Genomic DNA, 18,243 nt, shown 5'->3' with positions numbered 1-18,243 from the left:
ATTTGAACACATCTCACCAACCCTCAACGCTCTCAACTGGCTTCCTGTGGAAGGTAGATGTATTTACAAACTGGCCTGCATCACTCACAAGACCCTTCTCACCCAATTCCCAAACTACCTTAACAGCAAGGTAATAGAAGCAGGGAAATCCAGAACTCTGAGAAGCACCAACTCTCTTCTTCTCATCCCTCCGAAACTGAAAAAGAAAACGATCCAGTGCCGGTCCTTCTCTGGCAACGTACCCAGGATGTGGAAGGCACTCCCAATTGACCTCAGATGCAACCTCTCCTTCTCTTGCTTCAAAAAGGACCTGAAACTCTTTCTTCTCAACCAATACTTTTCTGACCAAGGCAACCGTCCCAGGCATCAATAACCGAGTAGACTCCCCGCTCACTTTGACCTTCAAGGATGGTGGTTCTCTGACTGTGTCAGCCACCTGAGTCCTTGTCCTCTCTCTTTATACATAAGTACTATGTCTTTGCTATTGTCTTTATGTCTCCTCCTGTACAGCGATGTTTTGTAATTCCTTTTCTTTTCCAGTGTGTATGTAAAGCGCTCTGATACCCACGGGTCTAGCTAGCCCTATATAAGACTTTATTTAAAAAAAAACTTATTTTGTTTTGTTGAAGTTCACAACTTCAACAAAAGTTTACCATTGCAAAAGTTGTTGGTATACCGCCTCTACATTAGTTGGCCTCAAATCACGGCATAGACAACACTTTATTGTAGTAATTCTCCATTATAATGGCTCTGCTTAGCATTATGGAAATGCAAAAACAACAGTTGATGGACAGAATGTAGAACAATGTCATACATTCACCCCAGTACAGAGATCTGGGCCTAAATCCATCGTATTTTTGCACTCCACACCACCCCAGTTCAGACATGGCCATATGCAAATCAGCCTTGACACTGTGCCTCATGGGAACAGTCCAGCCCGAACTGCCAAGCCATGTCTACCCTGGACCGGAATCAAGCATCCTAGGACCGGTTTCTGACTATCAGCCGTCTTCAGCCAGGATAGCATTATGGAAAGGCAAACTAGCAAAATGATAGCACATTGGGCTTCTGCCATTAAATACGAGGTAATCTGGCATGAGAATGATCACGATACACCCATTGGCAGACCTCACTCCTCTCAACCACCACACACAGAAACAGTATTAAAAATGTATACCATTTGCTCTCTCCATGTCTATTCACTGTCGGGCTTGTCTTTTTGTTAAACTTCATCAGATGAGCCAGCAGGACAAGGTCACAGCTCCTGGAAAACAAAATAAAACATATGTTTGAAATGAAGACAGCTGGTGTGTCAAGACATAATATTAGCATGCTAGCACTAAATGGATGTGGGAGTGATCCGTGTTTAGCAAGCCCTGGCTGGGGTTGAGAAATTCGAGCTTGGTCGCATCATATCGCTTTTTACTAGGATAATGGGGTCGAGCTGTGCCTCCCTTTCCAATCTGGGGCGGTGGGACCTGTCATTGCGCCCGTTGGTGTCTCATTATGCAAAGGAATGGGGCAAATCTTCTCTGCCTTTGTTTTGAGCCTGGAAGAAAGTGACCAGCTGATAAAATCTCTATGGTATGCAAATTTCCAGGTGCAAGGTCCTCATAAACAAAATTTGCAATGTGCAGATATTTCATGCATGGATTTTATCTAGTGGAAATTCCATTTGCACATTTACTAAATATTTCTAATTGAGCCAGCTTCGGGCATACATGTTTTGAACTTTTGAAAATTCCAGTGGTCTTCTTAGTAGCGGCTGCTGGTTTTTCTAGCTTGCAGAATTTCCCTTGGTTATTTTACCCTGTAGCTAGTCCAGCAACTGAAACCGGATGTCCCAAAACTGCCTTAATTATAAGCCATCTATAGGATCAATTACAATTTCAGTGGGCTTTGGGCCTCACTATTAGTGCCCTAGAAATCCCGATGCGATCGGTAGTAGGAGTTACTAGTCTCATCAGGATTCCAGCTAGAGCAGTAACATCACAGATGGAGTATTTCGCTGCTGACAGTAGGTGAAGTCTTTGGATGAAGATGCAGCGGAAAATGGCGCAAATATGCTGGAATCATTGTGGAAACACCATTCCCACATGATATTTCCTATTATCCCATAACTCCGTAAATCTGCGGTATTGGTAACTCGGGGTGGGAAGTTCGAAAATACCAGGACGAATTTTGGTCCATTGGTAATTAGGCCCTATGTATAATTTTTACGGATTGCAAGCAGATTCAATCAATCAGGGTTTATAGAGCACTGCTTATCACCCGTGATGATATCCAGGCGTGGGGGAACGGGGCATAGGGAAGAGCTGCTGCTGAGGGCTATCCGCCGAACAACCAGGTCTTCAGACCCTTCCTGAACATCTTGCTCTTTTTCTATAATACTACTGTGCCCCAGGGGCACAGAACACGGGTGCACACACCTGTTGCTCCCCCCGGGCTGACATTTAAAAAAAAAATGATGCACCTAGAAGAAGCAATAGAACTTTCAGGTCACTGTTCTATATCTGAGCTCCAATAACATGCCTATGGGGAACCAGCTGTAGTCGCTCACCCATCTCTAAACAGGTTAGATTATCACATGTACCACTGGTTTCAGTGTTGGCGAGAGCTGCAGTGTTCATCGGAATTCTACCCCATCTCATGCCACATATTGCACAGGCCACCAGCCAGATGTTAATATCCTATGGTCGCTTACCTGCCTCGGTTTCAAATAGTGACCTTTTCACGCGTATGATGAAATAGTTTATTTATTCATCCAATAACTCTGTATTATTATTAGTAGTAATTCTAATACTATCATGATCATCATTGGTGGGATATCATTGAAATCAGTGCCATTAGCTGAATGTTACTGTTACTTTTCTTGTTCAATTAATCTTTTTTTAATTAAATTATGATCGGTACATACTTGAACATATATAAAATATTTTTTGAATTCCACACCACATAAACCTAAACATTAGACATGCTTTAATTACATACTAATAAAAAGTCATATATTAACATTTTTGGATTGGTATGTGTTACATACCACTGCAAACAACACTTTACGACGTAGCAACCATTTCATGAAGGAAATCGCCATCAATAGAATTGGTTTCTTTATAAACCGCATCTATTAAATCCTTAATTTTGGTCAACAAATCTCTCATGTTGAGAATATTTCTTCTAATCACGCCCCCCCCCTGGCCCCCGCTCACGTTTTCCAACCATGGGTCTACCCTGAGTTGAAACAGTAGCATGAGCTGAAAACCTCTTAACTCCTGTGCTGAACGAATATGTCACAGACAAAATGACATTCACGTGTAACCAGGGATCCTTGAAAAGGTGTTCATTTGAAGGATGACATTTTAAATAATGAACGTATTTCTTGCCCGAGATTCAATGGATAATTACTAATTATGTACCTTAAAACTAGGTAGCCAATTCATCAATCTTGGTAATTGAAACCCTTACTCATGTAATTATTTTACCACACTAACTGGTGGTTTGCAGCGGATGTGATAAGGACGTTGGTAATTGTTTCCTTTAGGTATTATTTTCTCGCCCCCTCCGTTTTTACCCAGAGTCCTATTTGTCAGCCTCTTTTATTGATCCGCCCATGTGATTGGAAACTAATCAGGCACGTGCATGAAATGTAAGCACAGCAAACAAGCAAAAAGATCTCTCCGCTGCTTAGCCCTGAAGTGCTCATAAGGGTTGTTTCTCTGGGCTTCTGAGACAGCAGACATAAGAAGAACAAAGCAGCAGGGAGAGCACACCAGAAAGAAGTCATGTGTCTGTCTACCAGAGGCGCCCCTTGTCCTACAAGGCTTGGGAGGCCATGTTGGTTGCCCGCATTGGCCCTGAGCTGCTCCCAGGTGCCTGTGCTCCCCATGAACTTGTCAAATAGAGACTTAAATTATACCATGAAGGTGTTCATACCGCGCTCTAGTCTCCTCTGTGAAAAGTGTTCCTTGACACTATGTTTAATATAACATAAATTCTCAATAAATGATAATTACCCACTTGTATAGCACGACTACCCGGAGGCATCTTGGCGCTTGTACGAATACCGCTGAGGAACCCTTCCTGGCCTTTCCCTGTGAAGTGCCCACTCCTGGGCACCCCCAAGGTGAAGCCAGGCATCCTAGCGTTGTAGGGGCCGTTGTGGAGATTAAGCAAGCTACTGCCCAGAGTTGCAGAGTGGGACTCATGATTAGAATAGGCACCGAGGCGAGAATTATCAGGTCTGAGGAAATTGAGCCCAAGACCCGCCGAGGCAGGAATTGAACCCTGGTCCCGGGTAAGACTTCTGCATCAGGGTCTGCCGCTCTAACCATTGAGCCACACTTCTCCAATAGAGCAAACTTGAGCAGTCGGTCTTATTTATTTTCAAGCTAAGGAATAAGAGTGTCTCCATGTTTGTTCAGTTTTTCTCACTTTCAGCTTCTCCAGTCTGAGATCTTTAGTAAATCAAAGAATATTCCTTATTTTAAGGTGGCTATCAGTCACTGCTTGCTATATGCATGGGTTGATTCACTTTCTGAAAAGGTTCAATATTAACCATTTAATCTATCAATTATTTAGTTAATCTTTCATGATTCATGCCCACATATATATTAAAATTCCCTAGAAACACTACTTTATTTTCCTTCACACCTAAACGATCTCCTAGATCAATTACTGTCTCTGAAAACTCAGCTTTGGCAGATGGCGGCCAAAAAACAAACACAAAATATATGGTTGTGTCATCTATTATGAAGCATTGAGTAATCAGTACCTGATCTAGGAAGGGTTGAAATCCCTTACAACAGAAGCCTTAATCGGCTGCACGAATAAATAGCTACCTCCCCTCCAATTCCATATTTTCTATTTACATATATTACCAAATAACTGGGGGGTATGGGAATCACAATGATTCTCTGTAAGTAGCTTGCCGGTCTTAGGGCAGAAGGCAGTATTTTTATCTTGGCGAATAAATTGGAAGAGAGAGGCAACGTATTACAAGTTTGAGGATTAAATACATTACCCTTTCCCCAGAATCAATTAAATTAACTTTTGAGTTAGCCTAGAATATTAGTGCCCATATCTGGAATATTGGTTGGAGTTACCGAAACATACCTTAAATTATGTAGCTTCTGCGAGTTACAGCTAAACTAGCAGCATCCCCCGCCAGTCCGCTAGGTCCCAGGGGTAGGAGGGAGGAGGTCCTGGTAGATATGCTTTGGGACCGCCGGTGCACCAGCTACATAATGCGCATCCTGTCATATTACATAAAGAAGCCGGTCCCTTGACAAATATTGTAGTATGCTAGACCTCGCCCTTCCCAACCACTCACCACTCTCAAGTTGGCGCCACAAATCGATGTCCCATTGCCTGGAACAGCTTTCCTAATGTCGAGCAATGGCAAAGGAAGGAAGTCTAAAAGGATCCACCAAAGACCTACGATTCTTACTCCTAGTCAAAAGCAAGTTCAGTCCTAGTGAACTGCCATGCTCAACCAATAAAGGATGCGACAGGAAGGAAAATGGCGGGCATAGCTATCCTGTACCCCAGCACTGCTGCTTCTCTGGTGAACTGTGCTCCAAAATTCTTAAACAGAGGACCAGTCTTCACTTTTAGGGTTCAACGGATTTTGTGCAGAAAAGTAAAAAAAATATTATTGTTTCAGCACAACGCAATTATGTAACCCATTATTGTCTTCGTTGGATATCCATCTCGAAGCGTGAAATATATCCTCGCATGCATATTTGACACGGGTGCATTTTGCACTAAACAAAATTGTGCAATGCGAACAACAGCCGCTCACGTTCAGTTTGTTGATGTTGTTCCCATGCTCCTGGGATAGGATGATTACCCTAAGTCTCGATTATGCGACAAGACATACTGTGAAATGCTGGACATTACATGAGATTACGCTGGTGTAAATGAAATTTCACCCGGGCCGAATAAGATTTCAAGACTTAATTTTAAGTACATGGAATGTCGGGGCACTGGTGTTAAATATCAAAGTAATATTCTAGACCATTTTTGATTTTTCGTTCAAGGGATGATTTCAGCTGAGAACATTCTCTGACTCTGTTTTCAATCTTATTTGCTTTTATCTGCCAATTGCGTGCCTTGATGACTGTCATTCCTGTCCAACTTGGTTTCCGTGAATTCTCCCACAATTCGACGCAGTCAGTCACCTTTAAAGCTTTCTCTACGTGCTTTATCCAAATGTTTTTGTTAGAGACATTTATGCTAGCGACGTCATGCAGGGATCTTATGGACGCCTCAGCAAGGGACCTAATATGAATCTTTGGCCACAGCATGGCCGGTCGCACTTGGATCACATGTATGCAGATGTATGCAAGGGCAACTGTGGAAGAACAGGGTATCTTTATCCTCAGCTAGTGATCCTTCACCGCTCCGGTTGTTGCATTTTGTTAAACAATTTGAAATTATTTCCAAGCTTCCTCTGTTAATATTTGTTCAAGATAAGAGCTCTTGTTGTGCTAATGGACTTTAGTTTGCCAGAACAAATAAGGATACACTGTTGAAAGGAGATTTCACCATGCAGATTAGTATTTGATGGAAGTGCTGGGAATCCATGGACAGGTTTGTGTGCATGCTAAGAATGATATAACTTGAAAAATTTAAATCTCTTGCTAAGAGCATGGACGAAAAGAACAGTTTCTACATTTGTAACTTGCCCATGCATTTGCAATTTAGGCAGGATTGTTCATCAGGATGGCGACTGGCAGGGTGAGGCAATCACTACCTAACCATGGGTTGCCCTTGCCCCCCCTGGCAATGACCTTGCTGCTGATATCAGGGGTCATGAAGGCAACAGCAGGAAAGTAAAGAGGGCTCTTCTCCGACTGCTGTCTGCTTTCAGGAGTTACATGTCATTCCCCTCGCCCCTCTGCAGCAAAGAGAATGTAGTTGAGGGGGCAAAAGGCAGTGGTTCATATGTAAAAAAAAAAAAAAAGTGCCGGGCTGTTGTCAGGAGGCAGCTTGCACCCGCTCATTTCTCCTGTTAGCACCGCCTAAAACAAAACAGGAAAGTGGGGAGAGGATGTGGCATAGTGGCCAGAGCTGCCGACTTCAGATCTGGGGAACCAGGTTCGAGTCTCGGCGTTGGCACAATATTATATGTTCTGGGCAAATCACCTAATGTTACCATGCCTACCATACATAAATACATAAATTATTGTGTTTTTAACTGGTTATCATGAAAAGCGCTGGTGCTGATGATCAAGTGCCGGTGCTGAGCACCTAGAAACCATGGGGTCAAATTAAGCATTGGCAATAGGTCAAAGCTGTGAGCTCATTTAGGGCTCAGAGTGAGCATGGTCTCTCTTCCCCTACCCTTGGTATTTTGGTAAATTGGTACCTCCATTTACACTTGAAGCAGTGATCAATTTACAACTGTTTAAAAGTGCTGGGATGCCTCAGGGTAGCTATCACGCTATATAAATGTTTTCCTTTTAGAAGAGGAAATCATCTTCTTATGAAGTATGTCTTGGTAGACAAAGAACAAGAGACAGAATAACCAATGCAATCATACGCTATATTGTGCACCTCTTAAGTACTTCATCTATAGAGTGCTGAAGTCGAGTGGCCCAAGGCTTACTCACAGAGCTGTTGTGGGGGTTAGAGATTCAGAACTCAATAAACCAACCATTATAGGTCAATAATTCAATGCTCAGTTAGTACTAGCACTTAAAAGATGTTCTTTACTCACCACACATATAACGCAATACCACATATAATATTACAGATCATAGCAAACTGTACCTATGGCTTTCAGTGATTAGCTAGGAAATAGCTGAGGCTATTTCCTTGGGTCAAACTTGTTATTTATTTCAGTAGCGGCTTATGCTTTTAAAAAGTGGTGAGCCAGAATCTTAAATATAAAGTTCAAGCAGGTGGGGTGGGGGGGAGGTCAGGGGTACAAAGCAGATGGGGTGAGGATGTGGCCAGGTTCGAGTCTTGGAGTTGGCCCAACATCCTATGATTCTGGGCAAATTTTGTAATAAATGAATGAATGAATGAATGTAGTCTTGTAAAGCGCAGACTTAGCCCAAGAGCATCAAGGCGCTGATGCGGAGCAACCGGACACAGGAAAAACTAGAGCTCAAGCAAAGGTATCAGGAAAAAAGCCAGTTTTTTAACCGAATGCGTGCTGCGGTCATTTTTGCGTTGTCCCGGCTTTTTTCGAATTACCGCGTTACATGACGAGCTGAGCTCGTCATGAGCATGCGAGCGGCGCAACTCATGACGAGCTCAGCTCGTCATGAGCATGAAAGGGGTTAAGGCCTTGCGAAATAACAAAAGAGAGGCATGGCCGGAGATCTCTAGAGGGAGAGAGTTCCACAGTTTGGGCACGGCCGTGGAGAAGGCTCCGCCACCCCATTTGACCTTCAGAAACCTAGGAACAACAAGAAGGTTTTTATGTAAAGATCGAAGGGGTCTACTAGGGGCATAATGCTGGACAAGCGACTTGATGTCTTCAGAGCCGGCATCATAAAAGGCTTCATGGGTCAAACACAGGATCTTGAAAGTGATCCTGCGGTCCATCGGAAGCCAGTGCAGGCTCCTTAGCGCGGCCTTGGCTGAATTATGTCTAGGAAGATTCAGCACCAGCCTAGCTGCTGCGTTCTGTGCCATTTGGAGCTGGTGGATAAGGCTCTTGTTAATGCCCATGTAAAGGGCATTGCAATAGTCCAGTCTAGAAGACACTAATGCCATAGTGGCCTGCTTACGTGCATCAGGGGAAAGATAGTGAGAGATCTTCCTGAGGGTCCTAATAATGCCGAAACAGGTGGAGACAGTCCTGTTTACCTGAAGATCTAAGGAGAAGGCAGTATCCACTATCACCCCCAAGTTTTTCCCATGGGAGGCCGGGCAGGGGTACTCCCCGAGCCCAATACCTACAAAAAATGCCTGTGTAATGTCACTGCCAACTTGAACTGGTGCTCTCTGTGCCTATAGTCTGCTGGCGATATCCTGTGTTTTAATATTAGTGCCTTTGCCAAACGTACTACTCGGCCATTCAATCAAGAAATGTAGATGCCTATATTTTGCCTATTATAATTACTTTGCAATAAAAGGCTGCAACATTGCAGTTTGTTTTCTTTTTTTTTTTTTTTTTTTCAAAAACCTTTATTTGAGTAAGCATAGAAAATACAAGAACGGGCCTACAACCTCACGGGCTGGCCGCTAATAATAAGGCACAAGGCATGAATTAAAAATATACATCCGTGGTAAGGCACAAATCAAGCTCAAAGCATTACTCCCACATATCCCAGAGCATTTTGAATTTTAATTTTATACAAAAAGAAAAACAAACACTAAAAAGGCGATTGCACGGTAAGGAAGGTCAGCCCAAAGGACGGAGGGGATGGTACACGATCAGGAGAACATACCCAGAGCCCTGAGGCTCCAGCAAGGTCGGGGGGGGGGAGGGGAGCAGCGGGGAGAACCGGAAATGCAAAAAACAGTATGAAAGGGTTCCGGGAACGCCCGCCTAGGGAGACAGGACAACCTCAGCGGTGCCCACAAGGGGAGGGGTACAGATATCCCCACGATATTCATTCCACTGACCCCAAATCTTCGTCCACGCCCTGGGTCTGCCCCTGGCCACATACACAGTCTTCTCACGAAACATGGACCAGTCCATGTTGTCCTCCCACTTCGAGACCTCAGGGGGCCTGGAGGCGCCCCAGAGTTGCGCAACATCCCGTTTCGCAATCATGTAACCCAGGGTAGCCCATCTGGTCTGGGCCACAGAATAGTCAGTGGGTTCCCACACATTCAGCAGACATCGTCGAGGCTCCGGCCTCAGGGCCACACCAGTCACATCAGTCATCACCTCAAGCACAGCAGTCCAGTAAGCCGCCACAGCCGGGCACTCCCAAAGAATATGTAAAAAGGTAGCACTCAACCCACAACCACGCTTACACAACCCATCCAAGGAAAAGCCCATCGTCACCAGACGCGGACCCGTGACATACACTCGATGAAGGATCTTAAGTTGAACCAAACGGAGACGGGCAGGAATGGCTACCTCTTTGGGAGAAGAGAGTGCCGATTGCCAATCTTCGTCGTCCAGTTCCAACCCATCGCCGACCCAAGCCTCCCGAAGTCGGACCAATAAGTCCGCCCGATTATTGATCAGCTTTTTATAGATCAGAGAAATAGTGCTATCAGGAAGATGCCCATCAAGGACACGGTCTTCGAGGGGGGAAGACTCAGGCGGGGCCTCATCAGGAGCCAAAACTGAGGCGAGGGCGTGCCGGACCTGCAGATAGCGAAAAAATTCCCTACCATTCAAACCATATTCCGCCTGGAGGGCTTGGAAGGACTTCACACTACCCTTCGAGCAAACATCACCCACCTTACAAATCCCAATCATATCCCAGCGGTCGAAACCCTTGGTAGACCAGAGACAGCCCAAACGTTCCGAGGCATAAAGCGGCGTCGCCAGCGTTAGGCGATCCTCCCATCCCAAACTCACATTCGCGGCTCGCCACACAGTTACTGCAGTCCTGGACGGGCCCACAAGATGGCGCCCGGCCGAGCGAGAATAAAGCGCTCTATTAAAGTCTCCACCCGGAAGCTGGAGTCTATCCATCTCGAACGCAGGATTCCGACCCGGTGAAAACATAACGTGATTAATAGCAGACAACTGGGAAGCCCAGTAATATCGCTTGATATCGGGGAGCGCCATGCCCCCGTCGTACCAAGGGATGGTGAGTTTCGCGAGTGCAATACGCGGACGCCCATCCCAAATCAATTGCCTTTGAAGACTCTCGACCTCTTGGAAATAGGTCCTGGGGATAGCGTCATAGGAGTTCTGGAGCGCGTAAAGGAACCGCGGCAAGGACATCATTGTAAACAGGGCCGCCCTTCCAAGAGGAGACAAAGGAAGCTTACGCCAACGGGCCACGTCCAATCGCAATCTAAGCAACGGGGGGAGGAGATTACGCTCAAAGCGGAGCGACGAGTCCAACGTAATAAAAATCCCTAAGTATTTGAAGCCAGACTGGACCACCTGAATAGGAAGTCTGCTCGGCAATGGGGGCAAAACACCCGAAAGAACATACACACAGGACTTGGCCCAGTTAATAACAAGACCAGAGTTGGCACCAAAGGACGCAAGAACGTCAAATAAAACAGACAGAGATTTACGGGGGGAGGTGAGATATAAAAGAATGTCGTCCGCGTAAAGCGAAACGCGGTCCTCAAAGTCCGGAGACCAGCGAATCCCCTTGAGTGAGGGTTCCCACCGAAGCCAAGCCGCCAATGGTTCCAGGGCAAGTGCAAACAGCAACGGAGACAAGGGGCATCCCTGACGTGTACCTCTACCAAGGGTGAAAGGAGCCGAAACCCTACCATTCACCACTACTTGTGCCAGAGGTTCCGCGTAAAGTAACTTGATCCAACTAATAAACTCAGGCCCAAAACCAAATTTCTCAAGAGCCGCCCAGAGATAAGGCCACTCCACCGTGTCGAAAGCCATGGAGGCATCCAACGATGCCAAAATGGCCGGCTCCGTCAGAAGCCCCGCCCTCGCAATCGCGCCGTGAAGACGACGTAGGTTCAGAGCCGTGTTGCGATGCGGGATAAATCCGGATTGATCCGGATGGACCAGGCCACTAATGACCGTCAGGAGACGGGACGCCAGGAGTTTCGCCAATACCTTGGGTTCAACATTGAGCAGGGATATGGGCCTATAGGAGGAACAAAGATCTCGCGGTTTACCATCCTTGGGGATGACAACTATCGTGGCCAGTCGCTGATCATAAGGGAGAATACCCCGCTCCCGGGACTCCAGAAACATGGCGCGAAGATACGGAGCCACCCTGTCGGGACGCAACTTGTAAAGTTCAATTGGCAACCCGTTCGGGCCCAATGCTTTGCCCGAACGGAGTGAACGGATGGCAGTAGCTATCTCATCAACAGTAAAGGGGGAGTCCAAAGCCACACGATCTAAATCGGAAACACCGGGCAGAGCTATATCCCGCAAAAGAAGACGAGAGTCAGCCACATCTCTCACAGACACAGGGGTATACACCACACGGAAGTACTCGGCAAAACGGTCAACTATTCCAATCGGGTCCGTCACACTCACACCACTCGCAGACTGAATCACGGGTACCACACGATTAGCTCTCTCCTTCTTATCCAGCCATGCCAGCAATTTACCCGCGTTGTCACCCACATCATACAAACGTCCCTGTTGCTCTCGAAACATCACTTTAGCAGCATCCGTGACCAAGGACTTATAGGCAAATTGTTTCAGACCCAGGGCATGGAGTTTCTCAGACGTGACACCCGATTCCAAAGCTTCCTCCAATGCAGAAATCTCCCCCTCAAGATCCACCACCTCTCTATTCCTCGCCCTCTTAGCTTCAACAATAAGGGAGAGGGCCTGCCCATGAATCACCGTCTTAAAGGCCTCCCATAGGGACACAGCCGAGGAGACCGACCCCTTGTTATCTAGAAAATACGCGTCCAAAGACTTAAGCAAAAGGCTGTGGGTCTCGGGGGAGGTAAGGTACCACGGATTGATGGGAGCCACCCGGCCCGCTGCCTCCACCCCAACCTCAAAACGAAGCCAGAGCGGAGAGTGGTCAGAGATACCCCTAGGCAGGTGCACAATCTCACGCACCGCTGGCGACTGAGCCGCAGGCATCAGGAAATAATCCAGCCTAGACAGACTCCCATGGGCCCCAGAATGAAAGGTGTATTGAAGCTGAGTAGGATGCAAAAGCCTCCAGCAATCCACCAAGCCAAAGGTGTCCAAAAATCCACCCAACCACTGCTGAGCCGCAGGAGTATCCCTAGGGGGGTGGCGATCGTGGAGCCCAGAGAACACCGAATTAAAATCACCAGCCAGAAAGAGAGTACTATCAGGGAGGTCCAGCAAGACCCGTCCCAAATCTGAAAAGGTAGAAGTCTGCAAGCCGGGGGGCACATAAACAGTGAATAAGGAGAGGGTACGGCCCTCATATCTACCCACAAGGACAGCATACCGCCCCCGGTCATCCTGAATCACCTCATCAATAGCTAGGGGGAGGGAAGCCCGAACAAGGATACCCACACCCCTAGAACCCGAGGTAAACCCCGAATGTGCTACGAGGCGATAGCCCCACCTATTCATTGCATGACAAACATTGCCTATCAAATGAGTCTCTTGTAGGAGAACAATGTCAGGAGATAAACGTCGTATACATTTCAGCACCACACTTCGTTTGATACGATCTCCCAGACCGTTAACGTTCCACGAAACAAATCTCAACCCGCTACCCCCCATCCCACCCGACAAAGCCAAAACCCCCCACCAATGAGCATGACCACAGAAACATGCACAAATACAGGATAAAGTCGCCTTGTAAACAGAACACACAAACAACAAACTTCCCAACCACCCTCCCCCAAAATAACAAGAAAACACCCCCCACCCTGCACCCCTGCAAAAAGCTAAAGAGCCACCCCAACCTGCAGTGTGCCTGTCGCCCAAGAACCCCTATTCTACACAAAGACCCCGGAGGAGGAAAGGCTCCGTCCCACCCGCCCCCGATCAAGACCAATGACGAGAGAAAGAACATGCATCAAACACATAAGCAATAGAGGAACATAGGCATACACCCCTGGAGTAATTATGTAAAACAAGGCACCAGGCATAGACGAAATGCTCAGCTCTCTACACAACCTTCAGCACCGCCCGGGTGGGCATCTGATTCAGTCTCAGGAGGTCGGCCAGGCAGGGAGTCTAGCCAGTCATTCACAGCATCCGGCCGATCAAAGAAGAAAGTTCGGTCATTATACTCGACCCGCAGCCTGGTCGGAAAGAGCATAGCGTAACGCATCCCCAAGTCCCTGAGACGCTTCTTGACACCACGAAATCCCATCCGCTGCTTCTGGACCTGTTGGGAAAAGTCCGGATAAAAGTTCACCGTGGCATTCTCAAAGGCCACCGGGCCCTTCACCCGCGAAGCCTGCAGGATAGCGTCCCGATCTCTATAGTGGAAAAGCTTCGCGACAATAGGTCTCAACGGGGCGCCTGGCTTACCCTGGCCCCCCGGAACACGATGTGCGCGCTCCACTGCGAAAAATTTAGTAAGGCCAGACGGAGAAAGGTGGTTCTGGATCAGGTCTTCAACCAGGAGATCAACCGAGTGGGGTTCTGGGTTCTCCGGCACACCAACCACGCGGACATTACAGCGACGTGCCCTGTTCTCAAAATCCTCCAAGCGCCGGGTCATGAAATCGTTCACCCTACGGAGATTGCCAACCTCCGTCTGTATCTCAGAGACGTCCGTCGTGAGGCTGGATGATTTGATATCCAAAGACTTCACCTTTTCGTTCGTCTTGGAGAGATCGGCTCGAATTAGATTTACCTCAATCGCCACAGTGTCAAGTTTGTGGGCCAAGGTTTCGTACTGTTGGCCTATGGATTCCCTCATGCCAGAAATGGCGCCCATGATATCCTGCAGGGAGGGCTCCGTCGACTCATCCAAGACGTGGGCAGACGCAGTGGGACCGGGCAGGGCAGCTCCGGGGGACCCCTTAGAGTGGGTATAACGGTCCATAACATTAGATTGGACCGGACCCCCGCGCAGAGGTGTCTTCGTCTTGCGCGTCTCTCGGTCCCCTCTGCCCGCCATCTTGTAGATGCGCCACCAGGAGATACACCAGGGTCAACGGACCGGGCACCAGAAATGGAGGCCCCGGGACCAAAGGATCGCAAGAGGGTATCACTAGGATTGAGGCAGTCAAGTAGGAGAATAGTCCAGCCAAAGGCCCAACAACCGACGCGTGTCCTGGCACCAGCTCTGGCCCGACCCTCTCACCAATGTCCCAGTCTGAGGCAGAATCGAAACCGAAACTTAAGAAGGGGACCCACAAGGCCAATCCCCCTGCCGTTGTTGTTCAACTCCAAGACGGCCACCGAACCTCACCCAGTCCCGGGCGCACCTCGAGGGCGGAGCCCGAAAGTTCAATTCGCCATATCTCAGGCAGCTGGTGTCCAAATCAGTTTCTGAAAGGTTCCAGGTAGATCAGCCCAACGTCCTCTATACAAATCCTCGCGAAAAATCAGGATTCATGCAGGATATTATGCCGGGAGCGGCGGGGGTCCGGGGAGCGCTGTGCTCACGCGGCCATCTCGGATGCCCGCCAAGCTCCTCCCCGCAGTTTGTTTTCTTAATAATACTAATTACTGTAATTTTCATGAAGAGACGTGGGGCAGGGGACTGAGAATGGTCAGCCTGTCATTAGGTTTGGCCACTTTTGGTTTATGAATGAGACAATAGGTCCGCGGACTGAAGCTCAGCGGGAGTCTGTCTCATAGAAAGATAAAACACTCATCTTGTAAATAAAGCACGGTGTCGTACCCTTGCACCTTCCTGTTCGTAGTTTAGAATGACGTGAATACCTGCCAAACAGACAAAGGACCGAGACAAAAGTCCAAATCGATAGGATACACTGAATGACGTCGGGCAAAACTTAAAAAGCACCGAATGAAACCTCACCACTTAGTGGCCCAGCGCTGATAAAATCAAAGAGTTCTGTCGATTCCCCCACAGCTCAGCTCGTGCTCGGCTAAGAGCCACGAGGAATCCTGCCCTCCACATCGAACGCTGCCTGCTGCAAACGGAGAGCGCGTGCACGGGCCTGCACCCTGCCTCTGTCACTACACATCGCCTGCGGCCTGCCATCACCACAAACATGTCTACTCCACGATTCAGATTGCTTCAGATTATCAAATAATATAAAGAATAAAACAGCAACTCACCACTGGTCACCATGGCCTACGGAAGTACCCTCTGGGCACTGGAGACGACACATACTGCTTGCTCCACCCCCACAATTCCTTCGGAGCGACACTTTGACATTGTCACGTTACCAGTATGCATGTCGGCGCAGCCTGAACAACCAATCAGTGCCTTGCTCTCATGCTGATTACTAGTAAACGGAATGAGTGCAAAGCAAAGATTGGTGTGAGCAGGGGAGCCCAGCGCTCCAAAGTGGGAGCTGGGCTACATTTCTCCCTGGCTCTTTAGCGGCGCGATTCAGAAGCATAAAGTACGCATGTCTGGTTGGGCAAAGTAACATACCTGTCCAACCAGACATGCGCACCAGGCTATAGAAGCTGACTGCCAATCAGCAGGATGGGCCAGAACCCACCCTACCGGGAAGGGTAGGCAGACTTGAAAAAAATGCCGCAGCTGCAGTGAATAATTATCTATAGCAATTCAATTGGTAGTGCGGGCAACAGGGCAGACGGTCAATGCCCCCACGGCCCAATGAAGAAACCGCAGCTGATTTCTTGTGCAATAGCTTGTGATCATTGCCTGGTGGCCCCCTGTGCAAGCATTTAAATGGCGAACATGGCTAGGCAATGGGTCATTCCTTTGTGATATTCCTTTCATGTTACTGAGAACTTTGTTCCTTAATACCCAGATTCTCCCTTGTTGGCACAGTGCTTTTGTGTTGTGTAGTTATTGCACTGGAGGTGCAGACACTGCTTAAGTTTCTAAGACAAGTCAGTGTTGCTCCACAATGTGTGTACTGCATGGCCTACAAAGAGAGGAACAGAGATCCCGCTCCGGGCCTGAGGACTAGTGAGTGAGCAGTGGCCAGGGTGCCAGCGTGGTCTGACAAGTAAATTAAGGCAGCGTCAGCACCAGCTGAGGAGGCTGTCATACAGTGGAGGTGCACACAGTTCGTTATATCTTGCGGCCTCGATTATTCCTTTTGATCAGGAACAAAACTCACCACCCAAACAAGCTAGGTGCCCGCCCTTAAAACAGCGAGTACTCTAGATCTTGGTGCAAGCCTCCCATCAAAGTGGTTCTCCTCCAGCACTCTTGATTTCTCTTTCGGGAGGACTGTATATTTCATTCTGGCTCTCAGCATTACCTGTTTTCTTGGTGCTTGATCTTGCACTGGAACACAAAGTAACAAAGGTTGCTCAGTACCCTTTATGCACTAGAGGCACACAAATTAGTCGTCCCTACAGAGTCACTTCGGGATCCCTTGCATCACCCTCGCAAAGTGGTGCAGGCCCTTTCTGGATTCGTCTTTGGCTTATTCCACCTCGTCTCATTCGCTGTCCCTCTCCTAGCTCATGCAAAGGCATCTCCAATGTCCCTCCTGAGCTTTGGGTCAGCTTTCTCCCTCAATGCAAGTACTAGGTAGCCCCTCTTAATAGTCTTTGTCTAAGATCCGAGGTTTCTGGTCCTGAATCTGGCAAGGGGAGGTGATGATAAAATGCCATAACCCTGGAGTACAGAGAGATTATCAGGTACCAGTGGTGTGGAGACCTTGGATGTTTTGTAGAGTAATATTGGCACACTGGCCAACGGTCTCTGCTAAGCGTCGCTGTAAGTCAGAACCTTTCCTGCAGAGAGGTACATCAAGTGTCGCCCTCTCCGCAGGCCTGGCAGAAACCTCTTACAAGTGGATCCCCAGCTCCTCCAATAGACAGATGCATACTTCATCCGGTGATGTCCCCTCACCTATGGGACGCTTGCTGTTAATGACACCAACCCTGGATGTTAGAATATTTCTCCAGCCCCGTGTGGGATATCATCTAAACTGGTCAGTGAGAAGTTCTGGAGCACTATCTGGCAGTTTCAATCATTGTGCCAGTCTTCTTTCTGAAATATTGTTTGCATAATCCATGTGTTATGTCCTGGAACCGGTTGGAGGAGGTTGCTTGACTTTGTGCATCGCTCTGCTTCCTGAGCAGACACACTCTTTGTCTCCAGGTGATGGCAGTGGATGGTGATGGTGGGAGAAACCCATGACATGAGAGGTGAGAAGCCTGTGCAGCTGACTTGTGTGGAGTAAAAGAAGCTGGCTTCTCAAAAGGCTAACCCTGCACCAAGGAGACCGCTGCCTCCTCACTCCCCACACTCTCCATGAGTGCTCCATGGAGAGACAAAATGCAGGACACAGCAAAAGGTCACTTCTGCTTTTTTAAAAGGATTCCTGGCCTCATCCTTCCTTTACTTCAGAGTCTGATGCTACACAAAAGCTTCAAAGATGCTGGAAGTGCAGAATGGTAGTCTGACAGGCTACCTTCAACATACATCTCGTATCAAGGTTTCATTGGCATTCCAAGATGGACACAACTGAACTCCCATCCACACAGGGTACACAGTCCACAAACATACCTCCTCACACCTACTCTACATGTAAGTGCTATTCAGGCCCATAGGATTCAGCAAAGGATCAGGTTACTTGAAATTA

The 18,243-nt window shown here is 47.7% G+C and overlaps 1 protein-coding gene across 3 annotated transcripts in view; it reads right to left on the bottom strand.

Moving 5' to 3' along the window:
* KANK4 (KN motif and ankyrin repeat domains 4) overlaps nucleotides 1-18,243 on the bottom strand; it is an 827,707-nt gene that overhangs the window by 218,900 nt on the left and 590,564 nt on the right. For all 3 annotated transcript variants that reach the window (XM_078669568.1, XM_078669560.1, XM_078669574.1), the window contains one exon: nucleotides 1,178-1,264. In XM_078669568.1, coding sequence (XP_078525694.1) covers nucleotides 1,178-1,193 — 16 coding nt within the window. In that variant the 5' untranslated portion in view covers nucleotides 1,194-1,264. The remainder of the gene's footprint in view (nucleotides 1-1,177; nucleotides 1,265-18,243) is intronic.

Source organism: Lissotriton helveticus, chromosome 1_2 (genome assembly GCF_964261635.1).
Source record: "Lissotriton helveticus chromosome 1_2, aLisHel1.1, whole genome shotgun sequence".
In the NCBI taxonomy this organism is placed as follows: Eukaryota; Metazoa; Chordata; class Amphibia; order Caudata; family Salamandridae; genus Lissotriton; species Lissotriton helveticus.
Note: the sequence above shows the minus strand (reverse complement) of the source record. Positions and strands in the feature narration are given on the sequence as shown.